General features: G+C 39.8%; 1 protein-coding gene across 2 annotated transcripts; it reads left to right on the top strand.

Annotated features, from left to right (window-relative positions):
* Positions 1-178: 178 nt before the first annotated feature.
* rtel1 (regulator of telomere elongation helicase 1) lies at positions 179-17,359 on the top strand. Of its 2 annotated transcripts, none has more exons than XM_011620811.2 (33): positions 179-555; positions 2,374-2,566; positions 3,051-3,144; positions 3,968-4,049; positions 4,528-4,588; positions 4,802-4,877; positions 5,327-5,411; positions 5,574-5,639; positions 6,131-6,281; positions 6,391-6,429; positions 6,530-6,605; positions 7,245-7,342; positions 7,556-7,611; positions 8,030-8,089; positions 8,180-8,258; positions 8,630-8,762; positions 9,165-9,278; positions 9,364-9,404; positions 9,531-9,616; positions 9,694-9,771; positions 9,879-9,956; positions 11,049-11,195; positions 11,262-11,377; positions 11,452-11,575; positions 11,698-11,869; positions 11,974-12,125; positions 12,358-12,453; positions 13,590-13,797; positions 14,051-14,188; positions 14,363-14,488; positions 15,461-15,640; positions 15,743-15,847; positions 16,163-16,259. In XM_011620811.2, exons 1-32 carry the CDS (start codon positions 454-456, stop codon positions 15,835-15,837), a joined length of 3,402 nt encoding a protein of 1,133 aa, XP_011619113.1. In that variant the 5' UTR covers positions 179-453; the 3' UTR covers positions 15,838-15,847; positions 16,163-16,259. The 2 variants fall into 2 exon arrangements, with proteins under 2 accessions (XP_011619113.1, XP_011619108.1); XM_011620806.2 differs by lacking the exon at positions 16,163-16,259 and adding an exon at positions 16,303-17,359 and having other exon boundaries at positions 180-555.
* Positions 17,360-17,599: the final 240 nt, after the last annotated feature.

Below are 17,599 nucleotides of genomic sequence, written 5' to 3' on the forward strand. Positions count from 1 at the left end.
TATGAGTTGTTTTACAGCTTCTAATAATCTTACTTTCCCAAAGTGAACCGTTTTCATTACAATATTAAAAACATTTTAGATTTAGAGAAGTTCATGATGTCACACAAAGACACAACAACTCACAATTATTTCACATTTGACGACTGTCAGGTGTATTTTCTGAGCATTTATTCGTTTAATTTCTATAACGTTGTTGGACACTTGATCCGGTCCACGTCGGTTGGTGGCGCTAAAGCGCAATAAAATAGTTTTCTAACCGCCGTAAACGTCAAGAAAAAAAACGGAGAAGAAGAAAAGGAACAAGACGAAGAAGAAGAAGGAAAAAGTGGCGGTAGTAATTGTGCTGGGGGTTGCCATGTTTTGGTAGTGCTCTTTATTTGACTACATGTCACTTCTTTCTAATTTAAATAATTAGGACGCCGCATAAATTAATCTGCTAGCTGCGGGTAAATCATGTCCTCCCTAACGCTGAATGGGGTGACAGTGAATTTTCCGTTCACACCATACGATTGCCAAAAGGATTACATGACAAAAGTCATCGAATGTCTTCAAAAGGTGAGCAGGTTCGCCTCTCAAAGCATAATCTGTCCTGTTCTTCAATTTGCTTCGTTGCCTGAGGGATATCTCAAAAAGTAAAATTGACGTCTACGGTAACAGAAAAGCTGTAGTAATTTCGTAGCTTAGGCGGTCTATTCAATATTGTATCTTATTTGTGCATAAACGTTCATCCTGGAAGCAACTATGGGCAAAATGTGTTGAACATTTTAACTATGTGGTTCCAAATTCGATGTTGACATCTTGTGGACCCGTTTGAAAAGTGACGTTGATTCAGGAAAGCGTTTATAACTTTCAGTTATGTTTGTCCATCTTAAATAAAGAAGTGTTTTTGTCTAAATGAGTGTCTGTTGTCATGCTCGCACATCCTTTCTGGATAACTTTACATGACAAACTACCTAAATCTAGACAGCTGAAGAAAGATGTATGTTATGAGGTAAAGTAAATGCATTTTGTCGGAGAGTTTTATCAGTCATCTTTAGGTAATACAGTTAACATGTGATAAAAGTGTAGCCACTGTTATTTTTCACGAAATTGCATTTACATTCTACGTATCATCTTTTGGGAATGTGAACATTCAAAACTTTTGTGCCGAACAGTTCGGCTCCGCTTTTGACTTGTTTTGTATGTGACGTCTGAGGTCAACCGGAAATAGTTCCTTCAGCTGAAGCAGCTCTCTAAGGCAGCTCTGTCGCCCCCTGCTGGACTGGGAGAGGAGCGCATATTTGTCAACGTCCTCTGCTGGTGCGTGTGTGCTGGGACAAAGACAACAGTCCCAGTCAACCACCCAATCCAGCTGTATCTGTAGATTGATTTCTGTGTGCATTTACCGAGGGAGCTTGTTCTACCGCCACACATTAACACAACCACATCTATTGGATCTCAATTTTAGCCGATTCTGTGTTACAGGATAGAGCAGAGGTCGGCAACTCAAAATGTTGAAAGAGCCGTATTGGACCAAAAAAAACAAAAAACAAATCTGTCTGGAGCTGCAAAAAATTAAAAGCCTTATATATGGCTTATAATAAAGGCAACACATGCTGTAAGTGTCTATATTAGCTGTATTAATCTACTTTCCAAATGATAAGTAGGCTACAAATACATAAAGAGCATTCATGATTAAATGTTTATGTTCCCTGCAATGCATCCTGGAGAGAATGACACACCACGTGACTAGTCTGCTGTACGATGGTGCTTTAAGTTTAACTTCCATTATAATGAGATGTTGAAATTAAATATTTATTATACATATTTTTACAGCATTGTAAATCTTTAAGAATGTTTGTCATGTTTTTCCTCCTACAGAAATTTTATTAAAACAAAAAATATATTCACACCATGTTTTTCCATTTTCACATTTTTGAAAAAGCTCCAGGGAGCCACTAGGGCAGCACTAAAGAGCCGCATGCGGCTCTAGAGCCATGGGTTGCCGACCCCTGGGATAGAGGGTAAACATTTAAAAAACTGTTTTCTCGACATCTTTATAGACCAAGCCATACATGGTGGTGGACATTTGTCAAATACATTTGTTATTTGATGATTAGCTTCAGAAATCAAGATCCAAACACCCTATTAATGTAATAAATCAACAATCAGTTTTTTTTTTTCCTTTTAACAGATTTTCACCATACAAAGCCAAGCCTTGCTGTTAGTTATATTCCACATTTTGATGTGTACATTTATTGTAATATGTGTTATACTAATTACCTCTGTCCATTAGTATATGTGTAAGACATTAGTATATGTTTCACAAAACAAAATTGTTTGTAGATGAATGTTGCAGGATATTGACCCTATTGTGTTATTGGTTTCTTTCAGAGAAACAATGGAGTTCTGGAGAGTCCTACTGGTACTGGCAAAACCTTGTGTCTGCTGTGTGCCACGTTGGCCTGGAGAGAGCAGTTAAAGGACCAAATTAGCAGGAAGATGATAGAGAGGCGGCTTGGTGGTGAAACATCCCAAAACATACCCATCACTTCTTGGGGATCGGTTGCTGCAGATGGTGAAGCAAGTAAGAAAACACATGCAGGCATATGTATGATGTTTTTTTCAATTTCGTTTGAGTTAGTTTACTAATAAGCTTTGTAACACATGGCCAAATTCCATAGAATATAATAAGTCCTTTTATTTAAGGTCAGGGTTGTGCTAATGATTAAGTAGTGCCTTTGTTGTACAGTTTTATTGTCTGCAAAATATTACATTTTACATTTGTATATGGACAATTTGACAATAAAATTCCATCCTACCTCTGTTAATGGCTCTTTGTGGTCAGGTTCCGTGAACAGGCATCTCTACCATGTCACAATGGCAATGGTAGCAGGAAAAGAGGATAAATACAATCTTGATTAAGTTACTTCTCCAACCACACTTGGGTACTGTGTTTAGTTGGACTATGCTAGAGGATGGGCTACATGACACAACAAAGATATGTTCTAATTTATTTATAAAGGTTGCTGCAATTATAATGAAGGATCATTGATTTTGTTGTTTTGCAGCTTGTTACACAGATATCCCCAAGATCATCTATGCATCTAGGACACACTCTCAGCTGGCACAGGTTATCAAAGAGCTAAAGAACACTTCATACAGGTAAATGACAAGCAGACATCATGTTCTGATGAAGGTCTTGTAGCTTGTGGTGGACACCTCTTCAAATGCCTGAGAAATTGTTCCATAACTGCAGTGATGGGATTACTGGTTTGAGGTTTTATCAAAGAGGAAGTTTTTCACCTTATCTTGAAAGTGGAGAGGGTGTCACTCTCCTGTGCATGGACAAGGAGCAGTGGCACCTAAGAGAGTGTTTTTTAAATTCATCTTTTGATGTGTAGTGGCAGGTATCTTTGTGTATTCTACCTATATACTGATTACATTAGCATTAGTACATACATACAGCCATAAACAACAGGTCTATACACCTATTTGAATCTTTGGTTTGGTGATCCTGTTGTTACAATTAATAAAATATTGGTAACAATTCATATATTGAATATTTTAAACCTTTGTTGTACCTAATCTAACGGGGACCATTTACCATATAAACATTCTTCTAGAGTATTTAAAAGTTTGTGTTTTGATCTTTAGAAATAAGTTGCATTTATTGTACTCAGTACTGTAGCTTGTATATTAACTACACTTTTATTTATGATTGGTTTAATCTGGACAACCCATTTTAAAATAGTTGTCATTTGCACACCTTGAATTTTCTAGACTTCTTATAAACAGGTGCCGACCAGCTACATGTGTCAACCATAATAAAACAATAGTTCTGAAGATTTGCTTTGTCAGAGAGCTATAATTATCATTGCGCTGTTTTTACTGCGCTAAAATGATCATTTCTAGTGTAAAAATCTAACAAGACCAATACACGGTGATCAAGCTGCAATCTCTGACCTACTCCCAATCTCTGATTCAGGCCAAAGATTAGTGTGCTGGGATCAAGGGAACAGCTGTGCATCAATCAGGAAGTGATGCGCCAAGAAAGCAGTCACGTAAAGGTAAAGGAAGGCCTGGGCTTCCCCTGTTCTTCACAACATGGAAGTTTGAATCAAGTAGTGACTGTGGAACCAAAAATGGAATCATGCTAACTGTTTCAGCTCAGTGCAGCACATCAAAAGAGTGCTAAAATAAGATTTTTATCATTTCACATTGCGCTCCGTTCTTTTCTTAGTTGCATTACAACAGCTGTTTAACTGTTAGCTTATGTCACTCATTAATTTGTCACCCAGAATGATATTTACTTTGTATCTTATCTTTTTATTTCAGTTTTAGATTACTTTGACTCATTATTAAATTATTTATGAGGTATGTTGTAATTACACACTGCACTGGTGTGATGTCACACCACATTGTAATAAACATTGTAATGCTGCATATGGAGGCAGCTGTTGAACCCAGATTATTGGCTTCCTGTACAAACATTTGGTTAATATGGTGAATATTTCCTTTGATAGGGATTCTGTTGATGTGTTTCAGGTTCACATGTGCAGAAGAAAGGTGTCCACAAGGTCGTGTCCCTTCTACAATAACACAGAAGGTAATCTTTTGATGCACACCCACAAGAGTTACCGTAGTTTGATCTAAAAAAAAGAAAAAAGAAATGACCCAAATAAAGGATACAGGTGTGAACATGCTGTAGATTTGAGGGATCATGAATATGAAACCACAGTTTCTATCATAATTTTGCTGGTATGCTGTAATTTCCCTCTTTCTGTTTTGTGTTATGGCTGTGTATCCTTTTGTTTTTCAGAGATCAGCACAGACAGAGAGTTGACGCATTCTATCTTGGATGTGGAAGATTTAGTCAAGTTTGGAAACAAAAAAAGGTGTCATATATGTTTTTGATTTCATTAGAAATGATTGGTTCTGTCACCTTTCTTGATTAACAAGTGAGTAGAGGTGAACATCCATCGGAACACAGAAGAATACCAGACTGTCTTATTTCCCCTGAAGTCCACTAGCTGCATAGAGCCAACCAGATTCCCCAGTCTTCTCCACCTGGGTCTGTCCTGGGTTCTAGAGTCACATTAGATGACTTAAGGTCTTGACTTTTCATATTAAGCCAGCAGGCATGTGGGACACCTCTGAGACGTCTCACACTGTTAAAGGAACTATAAAAGGAACATAAGAATCATCAGCCGTTAGTCAGAAGTGATGGGGGTGAAATATCTTCAGGAAACCACACAGTCCAGTTCAACTGTCTCAAGTTGAAGAGAAGCGTCCTTCCACCTGAATTAGTGAATGTTCACCAACATGTATCTGTGTTTGTGGACAGGGTCTGTCCTTACTACCTCTCCCGCTCCTTGAAACAGGAAGCAGATATCATCTTTATGCCATACAACTACTTGGTTGATCCAAAGGTAAACCCACAGAAATTATGAATTCTCTTCACGAAAGGTCAAAGGTCACTCAGGGTATTCCCACAATCATTGTTGTGAACAGTCTTTTATTAATGTGTATTTAAAGACTTCCCGGCAATGATGCAGTCTTCACTTTTGCCTTGACCTCCTCTTTCACCACAGAGTCGCAGGGCACACAACATTGAACTAAATGGGGCAGTGGTCATCTTTGATGAAGCACACAATTTGGTAAGACGACCAAATTCTTGTTTTCTATTGTTTTTTTCCAAAATTAATGGCAGTAAATTTAATGACGTTGCTCCTGAATATTCTAAAATAGTTTTTTTTTTAAATGTGCTGAGAATAAAGGCTGTAGAGTCATTTGTACCTTTTTAAGTCAACTTTACAAACCTGAAATATTTGTTGGCTTTTGAAACCCAAAGTGTATTTAAAATGGAGCCTTTGTTAGTTACCTGAGTCTATTTTGTGTTTCTCTGCCTGTTATTGAGGAGATGTAAATTACAGCACCTTGTAAATCTTTTTAGATTCAAAATCTTTTATTAACTCAGAATTTTATTGACATTTACCAGGTTCAGTACAATAAAATGCACATGTTTGATCTTTAATCTACACACAATCCGATCCTAAATACACATTTATCAGAGTCATTTGTAATTAAAAATTCAGGATCTAAAGCAATGATTCAGTACAGCCTCAGGCTATGTGGGTGTTTTTTGCAGGAGAAGACGTGCGAGGAATCGACATCATTTGACCTGACACCCTACGACGTAGCTTCAGCTATTGCTGCCGTGGACAGGCTACTGCTGGAGCAGGTTCAAGACGCCAGCCTTGGGCCGACCATCACCGAACAATTCAATGCTGATTACTCTGGTTAGAATCTTGGTTTTGATTGATTAGATCGAGGTTAAATGCCTGGTGTGCTGTAGGACATTACTTCAACCTGCTATGATGCATCATTAACTTATTTCTTTTGTTTCAGGTTTAAAAATCGACGCGACCACCATTGCTAAAATTAAAAGTTGGTATTTTAAAGCTTCATACGGGAATGATTCAGTATCTCTGACTCAATGTATGTAATCATGAAGGTTTTGATTTTGCATCATTTGTGTTTTGGACAGAAATATTGCTGGATCTGGAAGCTGCCATTGACTCTTATGATGTTCCGAGTGAAAGAGGAATCACTAAACCTGGAATGTACGTTTAAAATGCTTGTCTTTTTAAGTTGTTTTTAAATCCATTTTATTGAGTATATTGTTGTAGTCTTATTCATGTCCACATATTGTGAAATTGTAATAAAGTTCTGCAGCGACTTATATGCCAAAGTAGTAGTTGGAAGAACTGTCTCTTCCTAAAGACCAGATGAATCCGAGCCAAAATCAGGGTCATGTTTCCGTCCCATTAATGATTCGATGAGCTTGACGCGGCTTGTTTTCATCCATGCCTGCTGCCCAACATCTGGATTTACAATAATGACATCTTAAACTGGTTTTATTAAAACTACACAGTGTAAACATGAAGGAGATGATGTGTTTGATGTTCTAATTGTCTGGCATGTTCAACCACGTTCAGTCCTCGTAGTACCCTGAAACGTATTGGTCTTAACAGCTTGATGTTAGATGTTCACTCAAGCAATATTAAGAAATGTGTAAATTTGTGCACATGCCACCAAGAGTTAAATTCTGTAGCTTGTTAGTCCTAGTCCCTTTCTGTTGCTCCTGAGTGTGACAAAAGGTGTTGAATTCTTAAGGGACATTTCTATCCAAGCCAGCCTGACTGGAAAAAGCAAACCCTCTCTTTACATCCAAAATCAACTGATTCTTTTTTCTTTTTTAGCTTTATTTATGAGCTGTTGGAAAGAGCCCACCTGACCTACCAAACCAAAACTGAAGTCCATGAAGCACTGGAGCAGATCAGCGGATACTTGGCAGGACGTCAGTGTGGTTTCATTTTTGACTGTATTGTAACAAAATCTAGATATACCAGGTAGATAAAGATGAAGCTGTACTCCTTTGGCTCATGACCGTGCCCTTTTATTTTCAGAGAAAGATTAAGTATGAATTAAAGTTTTGTAATATCATGACTTCACCACAACAAAGCACTCATCGAGGCATTTATGAAATTATTTTGTATTTTTCTATCAACAGAGTCAGGAATATTCCTACAGACCGGTGGACTTCAGAAACTGGCTGATATTTTACAGGTTTGCTGCATTATAATGTTAATTAAAAATGAGGAAATGGTTAATTCAGCTTATATACACACATTTATCCTTTTCTGAATGCATATTGTGAGCTACAGATAAAATAGTTTATAAAGTTCAGTTTTTTGGCTTCTACACTAAACACTAATTTCAATCCTTTAATTCTGATGGAAAAGGTTAAGAGCATTTGTTATGCTAAATTTAAATCGTTCCTAGTTTTACGGGCAACACTACCTTACTAGAGATAATTTTAAAGTAAGTCTCTGTTTTCATCAAAATTTCGGTCCGGTCACACGTGCTATATTTATTACAGGACAGTATCCTACAGTGGTGGTGTTGCATCCAGTATTTAGCAACTGTTGTTAAAAGAAGAAACGAAACAGGACCACAAAGGAATCTTTTTTTTTCCCCCTTCTAGCTGGTATTTTGTGGAGATCCATCCGAAAAAGACGTCAAGTCCAGTGCTGCCCATTTTAAGGTATAAATAATAGAAATAATTTTATTACTATGCCATTCCCTGTCTCTCATCCATATATTATCGTGTTGTCTAAGTCCTGTCTCTCTCTAGGTTCATATCCATCGGGACACCAGCCACAAGAAAAAACAGACAACTGATATATGGACGACTTCATCATCAAATAAACAAGGTAACAATATGTGATAATTTTGACTTTACATCTGACTGGTTCTGTTATTTAGTCGACAAAACATGGTTTCATGAAACCAAAGACGCGTTATCGGCTGCAGGTGATTGTTTCACTACCACACGCTACCTTCACCAGTTATTAGCATATTTTTTCACCAAAAAGAACAAAAATGTCTGAATAAGTAATAACTACCAAGAATATGACTTATCAAAGAGGAGCCCAAACCATTTAACTATGTGAACATAGAACAGCTTTTAACTGTAATTATTGTCAAAGCTGTCAGAAATCAACTGTTTCCTCATAATAACACCCAGACATTTATCTGTGTGTACTGGTTTAGGTTAACCATAAATGTTTCCCTGTGTGTTTAGGCAATATTCTCAGCTACTGGTGTTTTTCACCTGGCTTCAGCATGCAGGACTTAGTAAATCAGGGTGTTCGCTGCATCATTCTGACCAGTGGGACCCTTTCACCTCTGTCCTCCTTCACATCTGAGATGAGGATGTAAGTTATTTCTTGGCATTAATATGACAAAGGAAAGAGTCTGAGATAAATGAAGAAAATGAATTATTCATATATTGTCTAGAGTAGATTTAATACCATGACTCAGTTATAACAAAATTTGTTTTATTAAAAAAGCCTGTTGTAAAATGATGCTTTCAGTGTAGGTATTTAATTAAGGTCTAATTGTGAGAAAACCTTCCAATGAACTGTAGTCATCTAGTATTATTGACTGATGGAAAATGCAGTTTTCTTATTGAAACACCATCAGCTCTGTCTTTATTTTTGCCTTTACAGGTTTAGCAAGCTCTATTTCTCAATTGTTTTCCAAAGTTTTGCATTAAACATTCAGGCAAATCAACAATTAATTTCTGTGCTCCGTCATGCTTGTTGCTGTTTAATTAGAGAGTTTCCGGTGAGCCTGGAGAACAGCCATGTGATCGACCGGGACCAGATCTTTGTCAGCGTGGTGGACCGAGGCCCAGATGGAGTACAGTTAAGTTCAGCCTTTGACAAAAGGTGGGTTTTACACCACGACACGCATAACGTCACAAATGTATATAAGTTATTGTAACTACTGTAAATGTCTTTTCTGCCCTGCCAGGTTTGTTCCTGAAAACATGGCGTCTTTAGGCAACACTGTGGGTGAGCGGCTCAGACTGTTTCCTCTGTGAATGGATTCAGTTTCTCATATGCTGACATGAACATTTCATGGATTTGCGCATGTTAGACCTTCTTTCTGACTGTTTCTATGGTCGGTTCTTTACTCAGCCAACTTGACTCGAGTGGTTCCTCATGGCCTTTTAGTGTTTTTCTCCTCCTTTCCATTAATGGAGAAAATGTTGGAGTTCTGGAGAGTAAGTAGGCATTGACAGATTTATTGTTGTAAGTATTAATGTATCCCTTTTTGAGCTCTTCTGCGTTGGGTTTCCAGGCCAACGGGCAGGCAGAGCGCATTGACAGTTTAAAGCCCATTTTTGTTGAACCTAAAGGAAAGGCTAACTTTACTGAGGTGAGTATTAACTGAAGCATGTGCTGATGGAGGAATATCTAAATGGATGTTTCTAAATTCCGATGAGCATGGATTCAGATTCACTTTAGTTTTTTTTCCACTCTCAGGTTATCGATGGATATTACAACAAAGTGAATGATCCACAAACCAAAGGTGGAAGCTTCTTTGCTGTGTGTCGAGGCAAGGTGAGGATAAAGTGTCCGCTTAGCCCAGAAAATTTAGAACTGTTTGTGTAGTGGTTTTTATGTGTGGCAACATGACAACCTGTACTAATGTACTGTTTATAGGTTCTCTTTTAAAAATGCAACCAAAGTTTTACCTTTTTTAAGCATTTTCTTACGTTGCAGCCTTAGTCTACATTTCATTTCCCCCAGGGCTCTAAAATGATAAAGTGAAACAATACGTTACGGGGTTTCTTTATTAAATGAAATGGTAAAATATTGCTATGACATTTTGGGTGGTGGGGAGTGAGAGGCTGCAGCAGTCTTACAAATGAATGGAGGTCAAGGCAGAGAGGACCAACTGTAGCAACCTTTTCTGATGCATGAGCACAACATCTGAATATATGGGGAATAAATATTCAGCCTTCTTTTCTCTAATCTAATTCTACTTACATAGTATAAGGCTGTGTATTATATTTACAGGAATTATATTATTTTCCATTCTATTGCCTTTTTGAGCATTTTGTTGGTTTGGTATTCCAAATGTATTTATTGTCAGAATTGGTAAGAGCAAGCTGCTTTAATCTATGCAAATTTTAAATGAGTTTCCTTACATGTATAATGTAAAATAAATGATAAAGAGGGAGAGGGAGACGGTTGTGGGGTGGTGTGGAGGTAACAGGAGCTGATGCATCACTCTGGGGGTCAGGCAGATTTACTGATTAAAATATACAATAAAATACAGTATAAGATATAAGTGCAAGTGGCCTCTGCTACATTCAGCATTTTTTCAAAAATGTGTTTTTATTGTAAGAATAATTTAGTATATTTATCAGAAAATAAAAATTTAACCAGCTTGATGGATGGGTGGATGGATGGATGGGTGGATGGGTGGATGGATGGATGGATGGATGGATGGATGGATGGGTGGATGGATGGATGGATGGATGGATGGGTGGATTCTCCAGGTCACACGGATTTGGGGATGATTTCAAAAACACATTTCAATTTTGCCTTCATTCTATGGGAATTTTGAATATATTTATTTCACTCAACAAACAAGATTTTCTATGCCAAACCTCGAACAGTCTTTGTGATTCCGTTGTCTTCTGACAGGCGAGCGAAGGTCTGGACTTTGCAGACACCTTTGGCCGTGCTGTCATCATTACTGGCCTTCCTTTTCCTCCTAAGATGGACCCTCGAGTCATCTTAAAAATGCAGTTCTTGGACGAGATGAGCTCCAATAAAACTTCCAAGTTGAAGGTGAGGAAACGCAGTTGTTGACCTGAACCTGCTTGACGTTCCCTTATTGCTTGTTGTTGTGTGTAGTTCCTGTCTGGGCAGCAGTGGTACAAACAGCAGGCATTTCGAGCCGTGAACCAGGCCATTGGCAGAGTCATTCGCCACAGACACGACTTTGGAGCCATCCTCTTGTGTGATCACAGGTCAGGTGTTGATTCCATAATCTTGCTCTCCCACTATTGTTTTCACTCCTGGAATAACAAGACTTTTTCTCCAGGTTTAAGAACCCAGATGCAAGGGCACAGCTTCCATTGTGGGTCAAGCCTTATGTTAATCAGTATGACAGCTTTGGGAATGTAATCCGTGATGTCTCCAAATTCTTCAGGGTTGCACAGAAAAGGGTGAGTTCTGAGTTCTGCTGACACAGATTTACATGACATGTTCACTGACAAGCATCGCAACATATCTAAAAGTCAGATGTTATCAGGGCCACAGTTCTAGTTTCCTGAAACTCTTTTAAAAGTATCACAGACCTGCAGTGGAGCAGACGGCTGCTGCAGAGAGCTGTGGGGCTGTATGTCCACCGGATGCTCGCTCCACTGGCTTCACTTCGGACTCTTTCTCCCAAGGCTCCCACATCCACAAGGCGACGGCGCTCGATACCCATTTACCCAGTCTGAAAAGGAAGCGACTGAGTGAGTATCAACAAAATGAGTTTTAGTTCCACCTGAAAATTCCTGATACTTTTCAGAGATGCAATAATATTTGTTGCCCTCTACCCCCACACACACACCACCAGCTGAAGACACTGGTGTTAATGGCATGACCACAGTGTACACGACATACGAGTGCAAAACCTCAGAGATCCAGAAGAGACCAAATACTCTGCTGGATGCTCTACAGCGAGGTGACCAATGCAATGGAGTGGACACTCCTACCACTGTGGGACAGGTAACTTCTCGGTTCTTTAGCTTGTAATGTCAGAAAGCCGTGTGCTAAATCAAGAGATGTCCAATACAAAAGACAGGAATATCATCCTTGTAACACGTAGTAAGAGACATGATACGGTACTTATAAGTATCCCATGTTTGGCCAGCACAATCTGGCCAAAGAGTGTTCCTCTAACTTGATCTACAAATGGAACCACTGTAAATATTAATTCAGCTGTGTGTTTCCTTTGAAGAGGAGCTCTCTCTCCACACTATCACTTCAATATGACAAGAGGATACAGGACGACTTACGGGGAGGCAAACGCAAAATCCGATTGGTCCAAGAGCAGGTAAACTTAGGAGGCACAAGTGAACCACGTCTGAGCACGCTTCTCCCTCAAAGGCTGCAGAATTTGGCGAGTGGAAGACGTGTGCTTGAGCGCCTTACCATTGTTCACAAGCACAGTTACACACACAACACGCAAAGTGCACTGTTATGTATGAATCATGCACATGGCCGCCTTGCACGCTCAATAAATCAGGAAGTGTTGCAAGATTAAAGTGTTTAAAGGTCTTACTCTCTTACCCTTATTGGCTCTAAAGAGAGCTGGCGTTTTTCCCCAGTATTATTATCATATATTTAATTTAATTATTGTATTTCTAGACATTGAAATATTGATTCTGGAGTTGGTCCAGCTTATATTGTGCAGGAGCGTGAAATTTTAAGGACCTCACACCAAAATTAGAAAGGATTCCAAAATAGGGGAGGTGCCCATGCTTTGTACTATGCTTGTGTGTGAATGTTTTAAATTATTAGATGTGATGACATCTACAGAGCCCCCCTGGTCACATTAGTAAATACATAAATAAAAATGCTTGACATTCTTCAGTAACTCGCAGTTGGACATGGAGTACTGACATTTAATCTAAGCGTTAAGAGCTCCTTCCCTCTTTCATTTAGCATCACCAACAGTGACATAAATAAAAATGGTCCAGCCATGAGATAGTAATGTGTTTATTTTTTATCCAACGTCACCAGAGGGGCTTCGTAGATATCTGACGTGGGCGCCGGTAGTTAAGCTCTGAACCCGCTGGCGAGTCTTATCAGACACTTATTGTGGCTACCTGATGTACAGAAGTACAACAGTACTGTTGGGAAGAACAATTTGAGCAGCTACATTTTGACCTTCTGTTAGTAGTTCTGATTTGGGAGTCATGGCATTGGCACCATCAGATAAACACTAACTGCAAGTTTTGTTGTTTGAATCTGGTCTTTTTGGAGCCCTCGGGGGCACATGAGGGCAGTTTAACGCCTCCAGTCACCCTAATGTCTTTTGGACTGTGGGTGGACGCAAAAGTGACCGAAGCACCGAACATTTTCATGCCAATTCTCTGCAGAAAGACTCCAGGTGCAGAAATGATCCTGTCAACTTGTTGCTGTGAGGTAACTTTGCTGTTTTTTTTTTGTCTTACATCATGTTTTTAGAAAAAAAACCCGGATGAGGCGTCTGTGGAAAGTAAAACAAACAAAGCTAAGAGTTTCCTCGGCGAGATGAAGAAATCACTCAGCCAGGTCAACTTTGACCAGATTATTGTGGCCCTGCAGAGCTACAAGACCACGGACAGCTTGGAAGCTCTGCTGTCAACGACATCGGTCTTAACCGAAGACGCAAATACTCACAATCTATTTAGAGGTGTGTAAGAACGTGGCATTGGGAGAAACATTTCATGCACAAGATCTCTTCCAGGTGGTCTTGGGTTTGAGTACAGACAACACGGCCCTCAGAATGAAGGCCAAGGGCCAAAGCTTGTGCACCAATAAGGTTGTCTGTTGGCCAATCTATAGGAAAGTTGAGATGGAGGCAAAGACGACCCTCTTGAGCGATAATGTTGGAGGACTATTGATAGATAAGGTGTTCTGTGCCTCATGTGACTACCGTCTCACAGGGATGTACCAGTTTGTCCGTCCACATCACAAGAAGCTGTTCCATGAGAAGTGCCAGCAGCTGACTGGCCACGGTTGTGGATTTGAGCCTAATCACTCACTCCCCAAGAACAAGAATAACGCAGTCATGCTGACCAAAGGTAGGAAAGTCTGCATCCTTTTTCAGGTGCAAGGAAAAGTACATTAAAACCTTTTAGAGATTTACCTCTTCAAAATGTTCCACTTAATTCCAGCTCTACTGCTGCATCACAGCTCTGTGAAGTGCATTTTTAATGTGAGAAAAGGTGTGACATGCTGTCCTTTTGTTGCTATAGATGGACATACATCAGTGGCTCTCAAATCCTCCTGTGGGGCATCTTCTTCCAGCCAGTTGAATACACAGCACCTTAACCACGGAGGACACCACCTCAGCCAAAAACAATTAAGAGACCCACATACAGGTAGGACAGCACGTCTGTCACATCAGAGGCTCAGTAGGGTTTAGAACATGCAGAATAGTTGCCTTTAGAGTCAGTGAGGAGGATTCCTGCCTTTTTAACAGGTCTTTGAATGTCCCCTCTGACTTCAGACACGTGGGCCTCCAAGTCAGTCACTTGAACCAGAATTGGACTTTGGCTTCGTGTCAGAATTCATTCCTTGTCCCAGTTGAAATGCATTGGAGAAAGTGGGATAACTGATGGGAATATGTCCCCCCCTCAACACTAGGTGGCGATATGTGTCGTTTCGCAGGGTTTATATGGTTGATCTATTGCATCATCAAATGATCACATAACAACGTCCACAGATCAGTCAAACTGACATGTTCACATGCACTGCAGTTGTCCAGTTGCGGTCGGATCGAGGCAACAATTTATTTATTAGAGTGTCTGAACATTCTGATGGTATTCTTTTAAAGGTTTGACAGGCTTGTTAATTAATGGACATCCAGTCGGTTTTAATCCTCTTATTGGGAAAATATTGAGCATTGTGAATGGAAAATCCTTAATCCATAAACCCCAGAATGGTGTTGAGTTTAAATAATTGTAAATTTACATTTTCCTTCATAAGCTCACATCTACGGGAGATCGTCATGGCAACGTGGTGGGGACAAAACCTCTCATTAATGTACCGTTAAACTGAAGATTCAATAATTTATTATTGACAACTTCAGAACTACTCTTTTTTGGTTGTTGTTGGCCTTGAAACAGGAGAAAAAATTAGCTCATCAACCTGCTGATTCAATTTTTTTATTCCTTCACCTGCACATTCCAGCACTACAAATATTAGCCCAGCTTTGTAATGAGGTTCTCTTTATTAAATATGTTCTTTTTCAGCTGAGGCCGTATTTGTCGTCGTGTTAAATTTCCGATCCATTTTCAATAAACACTTTCCTTCCGTCTTGTTGTGGTGCTTTTGTCGTTCTGTGTCCTCAGCTTCTGTTCCGAGGAGCGATGGTCATCCTGCCTTTCTAGCTGAGGTGAAAAGATCTCTACCACCAGAAAAGTCTGCGGAGCTTTTTCAGGCCATTTCTTGCTACAAGAAAACAGACAACTATGACAACCTGGTGGTGAATTTTTTGGGCTTATTCAAAGACAACGTCAACCTCTTAGTCAGTAAGTTCACCTCAACAGTTATACATCCTTTGAATCTTTCCATTTTTAATCATTTCTAACACTTGTCTGCTGCTCAAAATTCACTTCTTTTTCCCTATGAAGGATTAGGCATTTTTATCCGTCCTCATCATAAGAAGAAGTATAAAGAGATGCTGGATGGTTTAGCTGGGCAGTCAGCTGCTAAAGATGAAGCCTGAGAAAGCACTGGTAACTAACATCTGCCTTCATTATCAATGGTTCCTCCAACATCTGTCTGTCTGCTCATAGTGACATTAAATGTGCTGACGCTTAACTTAAACATCTCGTCAAAAAGCCTGTTGTTGCATTGTATGTTGTGTCACCTCTGGCCTTTTTGAAGCGGACGTCCCCTTTGTCCGCTTGGGTCACTTCCGGTCTTTTGCATGCTCGGGCAACACAGACCCGTGTGCATACTGCACATGCACACACTCTTCATATACACCTGTTACTGAAAGCCTGAGGTCAGAGGTGATGTTCTGTTTATCCTGGTCACATCCCTCTCAGCACTCGTCATTACTGCAGCCCAGAACTGGGGGTGATCCAACGCTTGACTTCGCTCTCCGTTTACTGTGTCCTCCTCCTCCTCCTCCTCCTCCTCCTCCTCCTCCTCCTCCTCCTCCTCCTCCTCCTCCTCCTCCTCACAGGTGGTTGAAGACAGCAGTTTGCAGTCCCACAGTGGGCCCTCTTGGTCTTCCCCTGGCTGGGTTGCACAACCATGTACAGTTGGATATTTTTTAAACTTTGATGATCAGTATGAATAAATGTAACTTGCTTTTATCTGTGGCGGCTCCCTCTCAATCTCTCTAATTTCATTCTTTTGGGGCATTCTTAACATGTCAGCATCACACAACCTTTATGTTAATACTTTAAAGAGTGTTTGATTACACAGGGCATCACATTCATCAAACTAACAATAAGTATAGGACCCTTTTTGTAGATTTCAAAATGACATGCAAATGTGTGTTTTTGGCTGCCTCAGTGAACTGTGCACTGTCAGTTTTGTCCTCATCTTCCTGCTCTGCTAGGTCCTTCCTTCTGTGGGCCTTCAGCAGCAGCACCAAAGTTTGGAAGACATTTTCCCAAGAAAGTAGTGACTCCTGCACCCCGGGCTATTTTCACACAGAAGTGGCAACGAAAAACCCTTTTAAAAGGGAGAAACTGAGCAGGAGCAGGTTGATGTGGGTCAACCCTCCTGCTCGGGGTGAGTTATAGCCTCACTTTGGGGTGAAGACACAACAGTTGGAGGGCACTTAAAGTGGTTGTTTCTCAAACGGTGCCTGCATTTAGGCAAACTTTTACGGGTGGGTGACTGGCACTTCCTCAGCCCTCAAAACAATGTGATTCGAATGAAAATGCCACTACAACATACATGGAGGTGCCAATTCTAATGCTGAACACAGGGTTTACACAAACCGGAGTCATTAAAAATGTATAGATTATTTGCCCAGAAAATAAGCAACAGATAAGTGATGTTTGTCTGGCTGTAACACTAAGTATTAAAGACATCCGGGCATTTATTTTTCCCACGGCTCCCAGCACTGATGAATCTGACACTGTTTTCCACAAGTGATTTTTTTTTTTTTTCCTGGAAAATTGACCCTGACATTAAATAAACTGAAGCTACTGTAGTTGACCTACAAAAGCGACTATTTGTGTCTGTCTATGCAGATAATGATGAATAAAGTCAGTGGGTTTATTGCAGTTATCTGTTGTCTGCTGGTGAACATTATTATATAATAATGGCTCAGTCAGAAATTCCACAACTGATTCCAGATTATGTTGGGCTGTCGGTTTTAAACAAAGCGTCAAATGCGCTGAAGCGGAGCTTTTGAGACCAGGACTGAGCAGTGAGCCTATTCTTTGGAACCAGGGTGCAACTATCCACATGAAACCTGTCCCAAACTGGGTTTTCTCAGGAAATATCAACTGGATTAAGAGGAT

The sequence above is a fragment of the Takifugu rubripes genome, chromosome 3, assembly GCF_901000725.2.
Source record: "Takifugu rubripes chromosome 3, fTakRub1.2, whole genome shotgun sequence".
Lineage (NCBI taxonomy): Eukaryota > Metazoa > Chordata > Actinopteri > Tetraodontiformes > Tetraodontidae > Takifugu > Takifugu rubripes.

What these genes read in the sequence shown, in the direction of transcription:
- rtel1 (XM_011620811.2), top strand. Translation starts at nt 454, where the DNA reads ATGTCCTCCCTAACGCTGAATGGGGTGACAGTGAATTTTCCGTTCACA. An exon ending in CTAAAGAACACTTCATACAG is followed by an intron (nt 3,145 to 3,967) that starts GTAAATGACAAG and finishes TCTCTGATTCAG; the next exon opens with GCCAAAGATTAGTGTGCTGG. An exon ending in GGAATCACTAAACCTGGAAT is followed by an intron (nt 6,606 to 7,244) that starts GTACGTTTAAAA and finishes TTTCTTTTTTAG; the next exon opens with CTTTATTTATGAGCTGTTGG.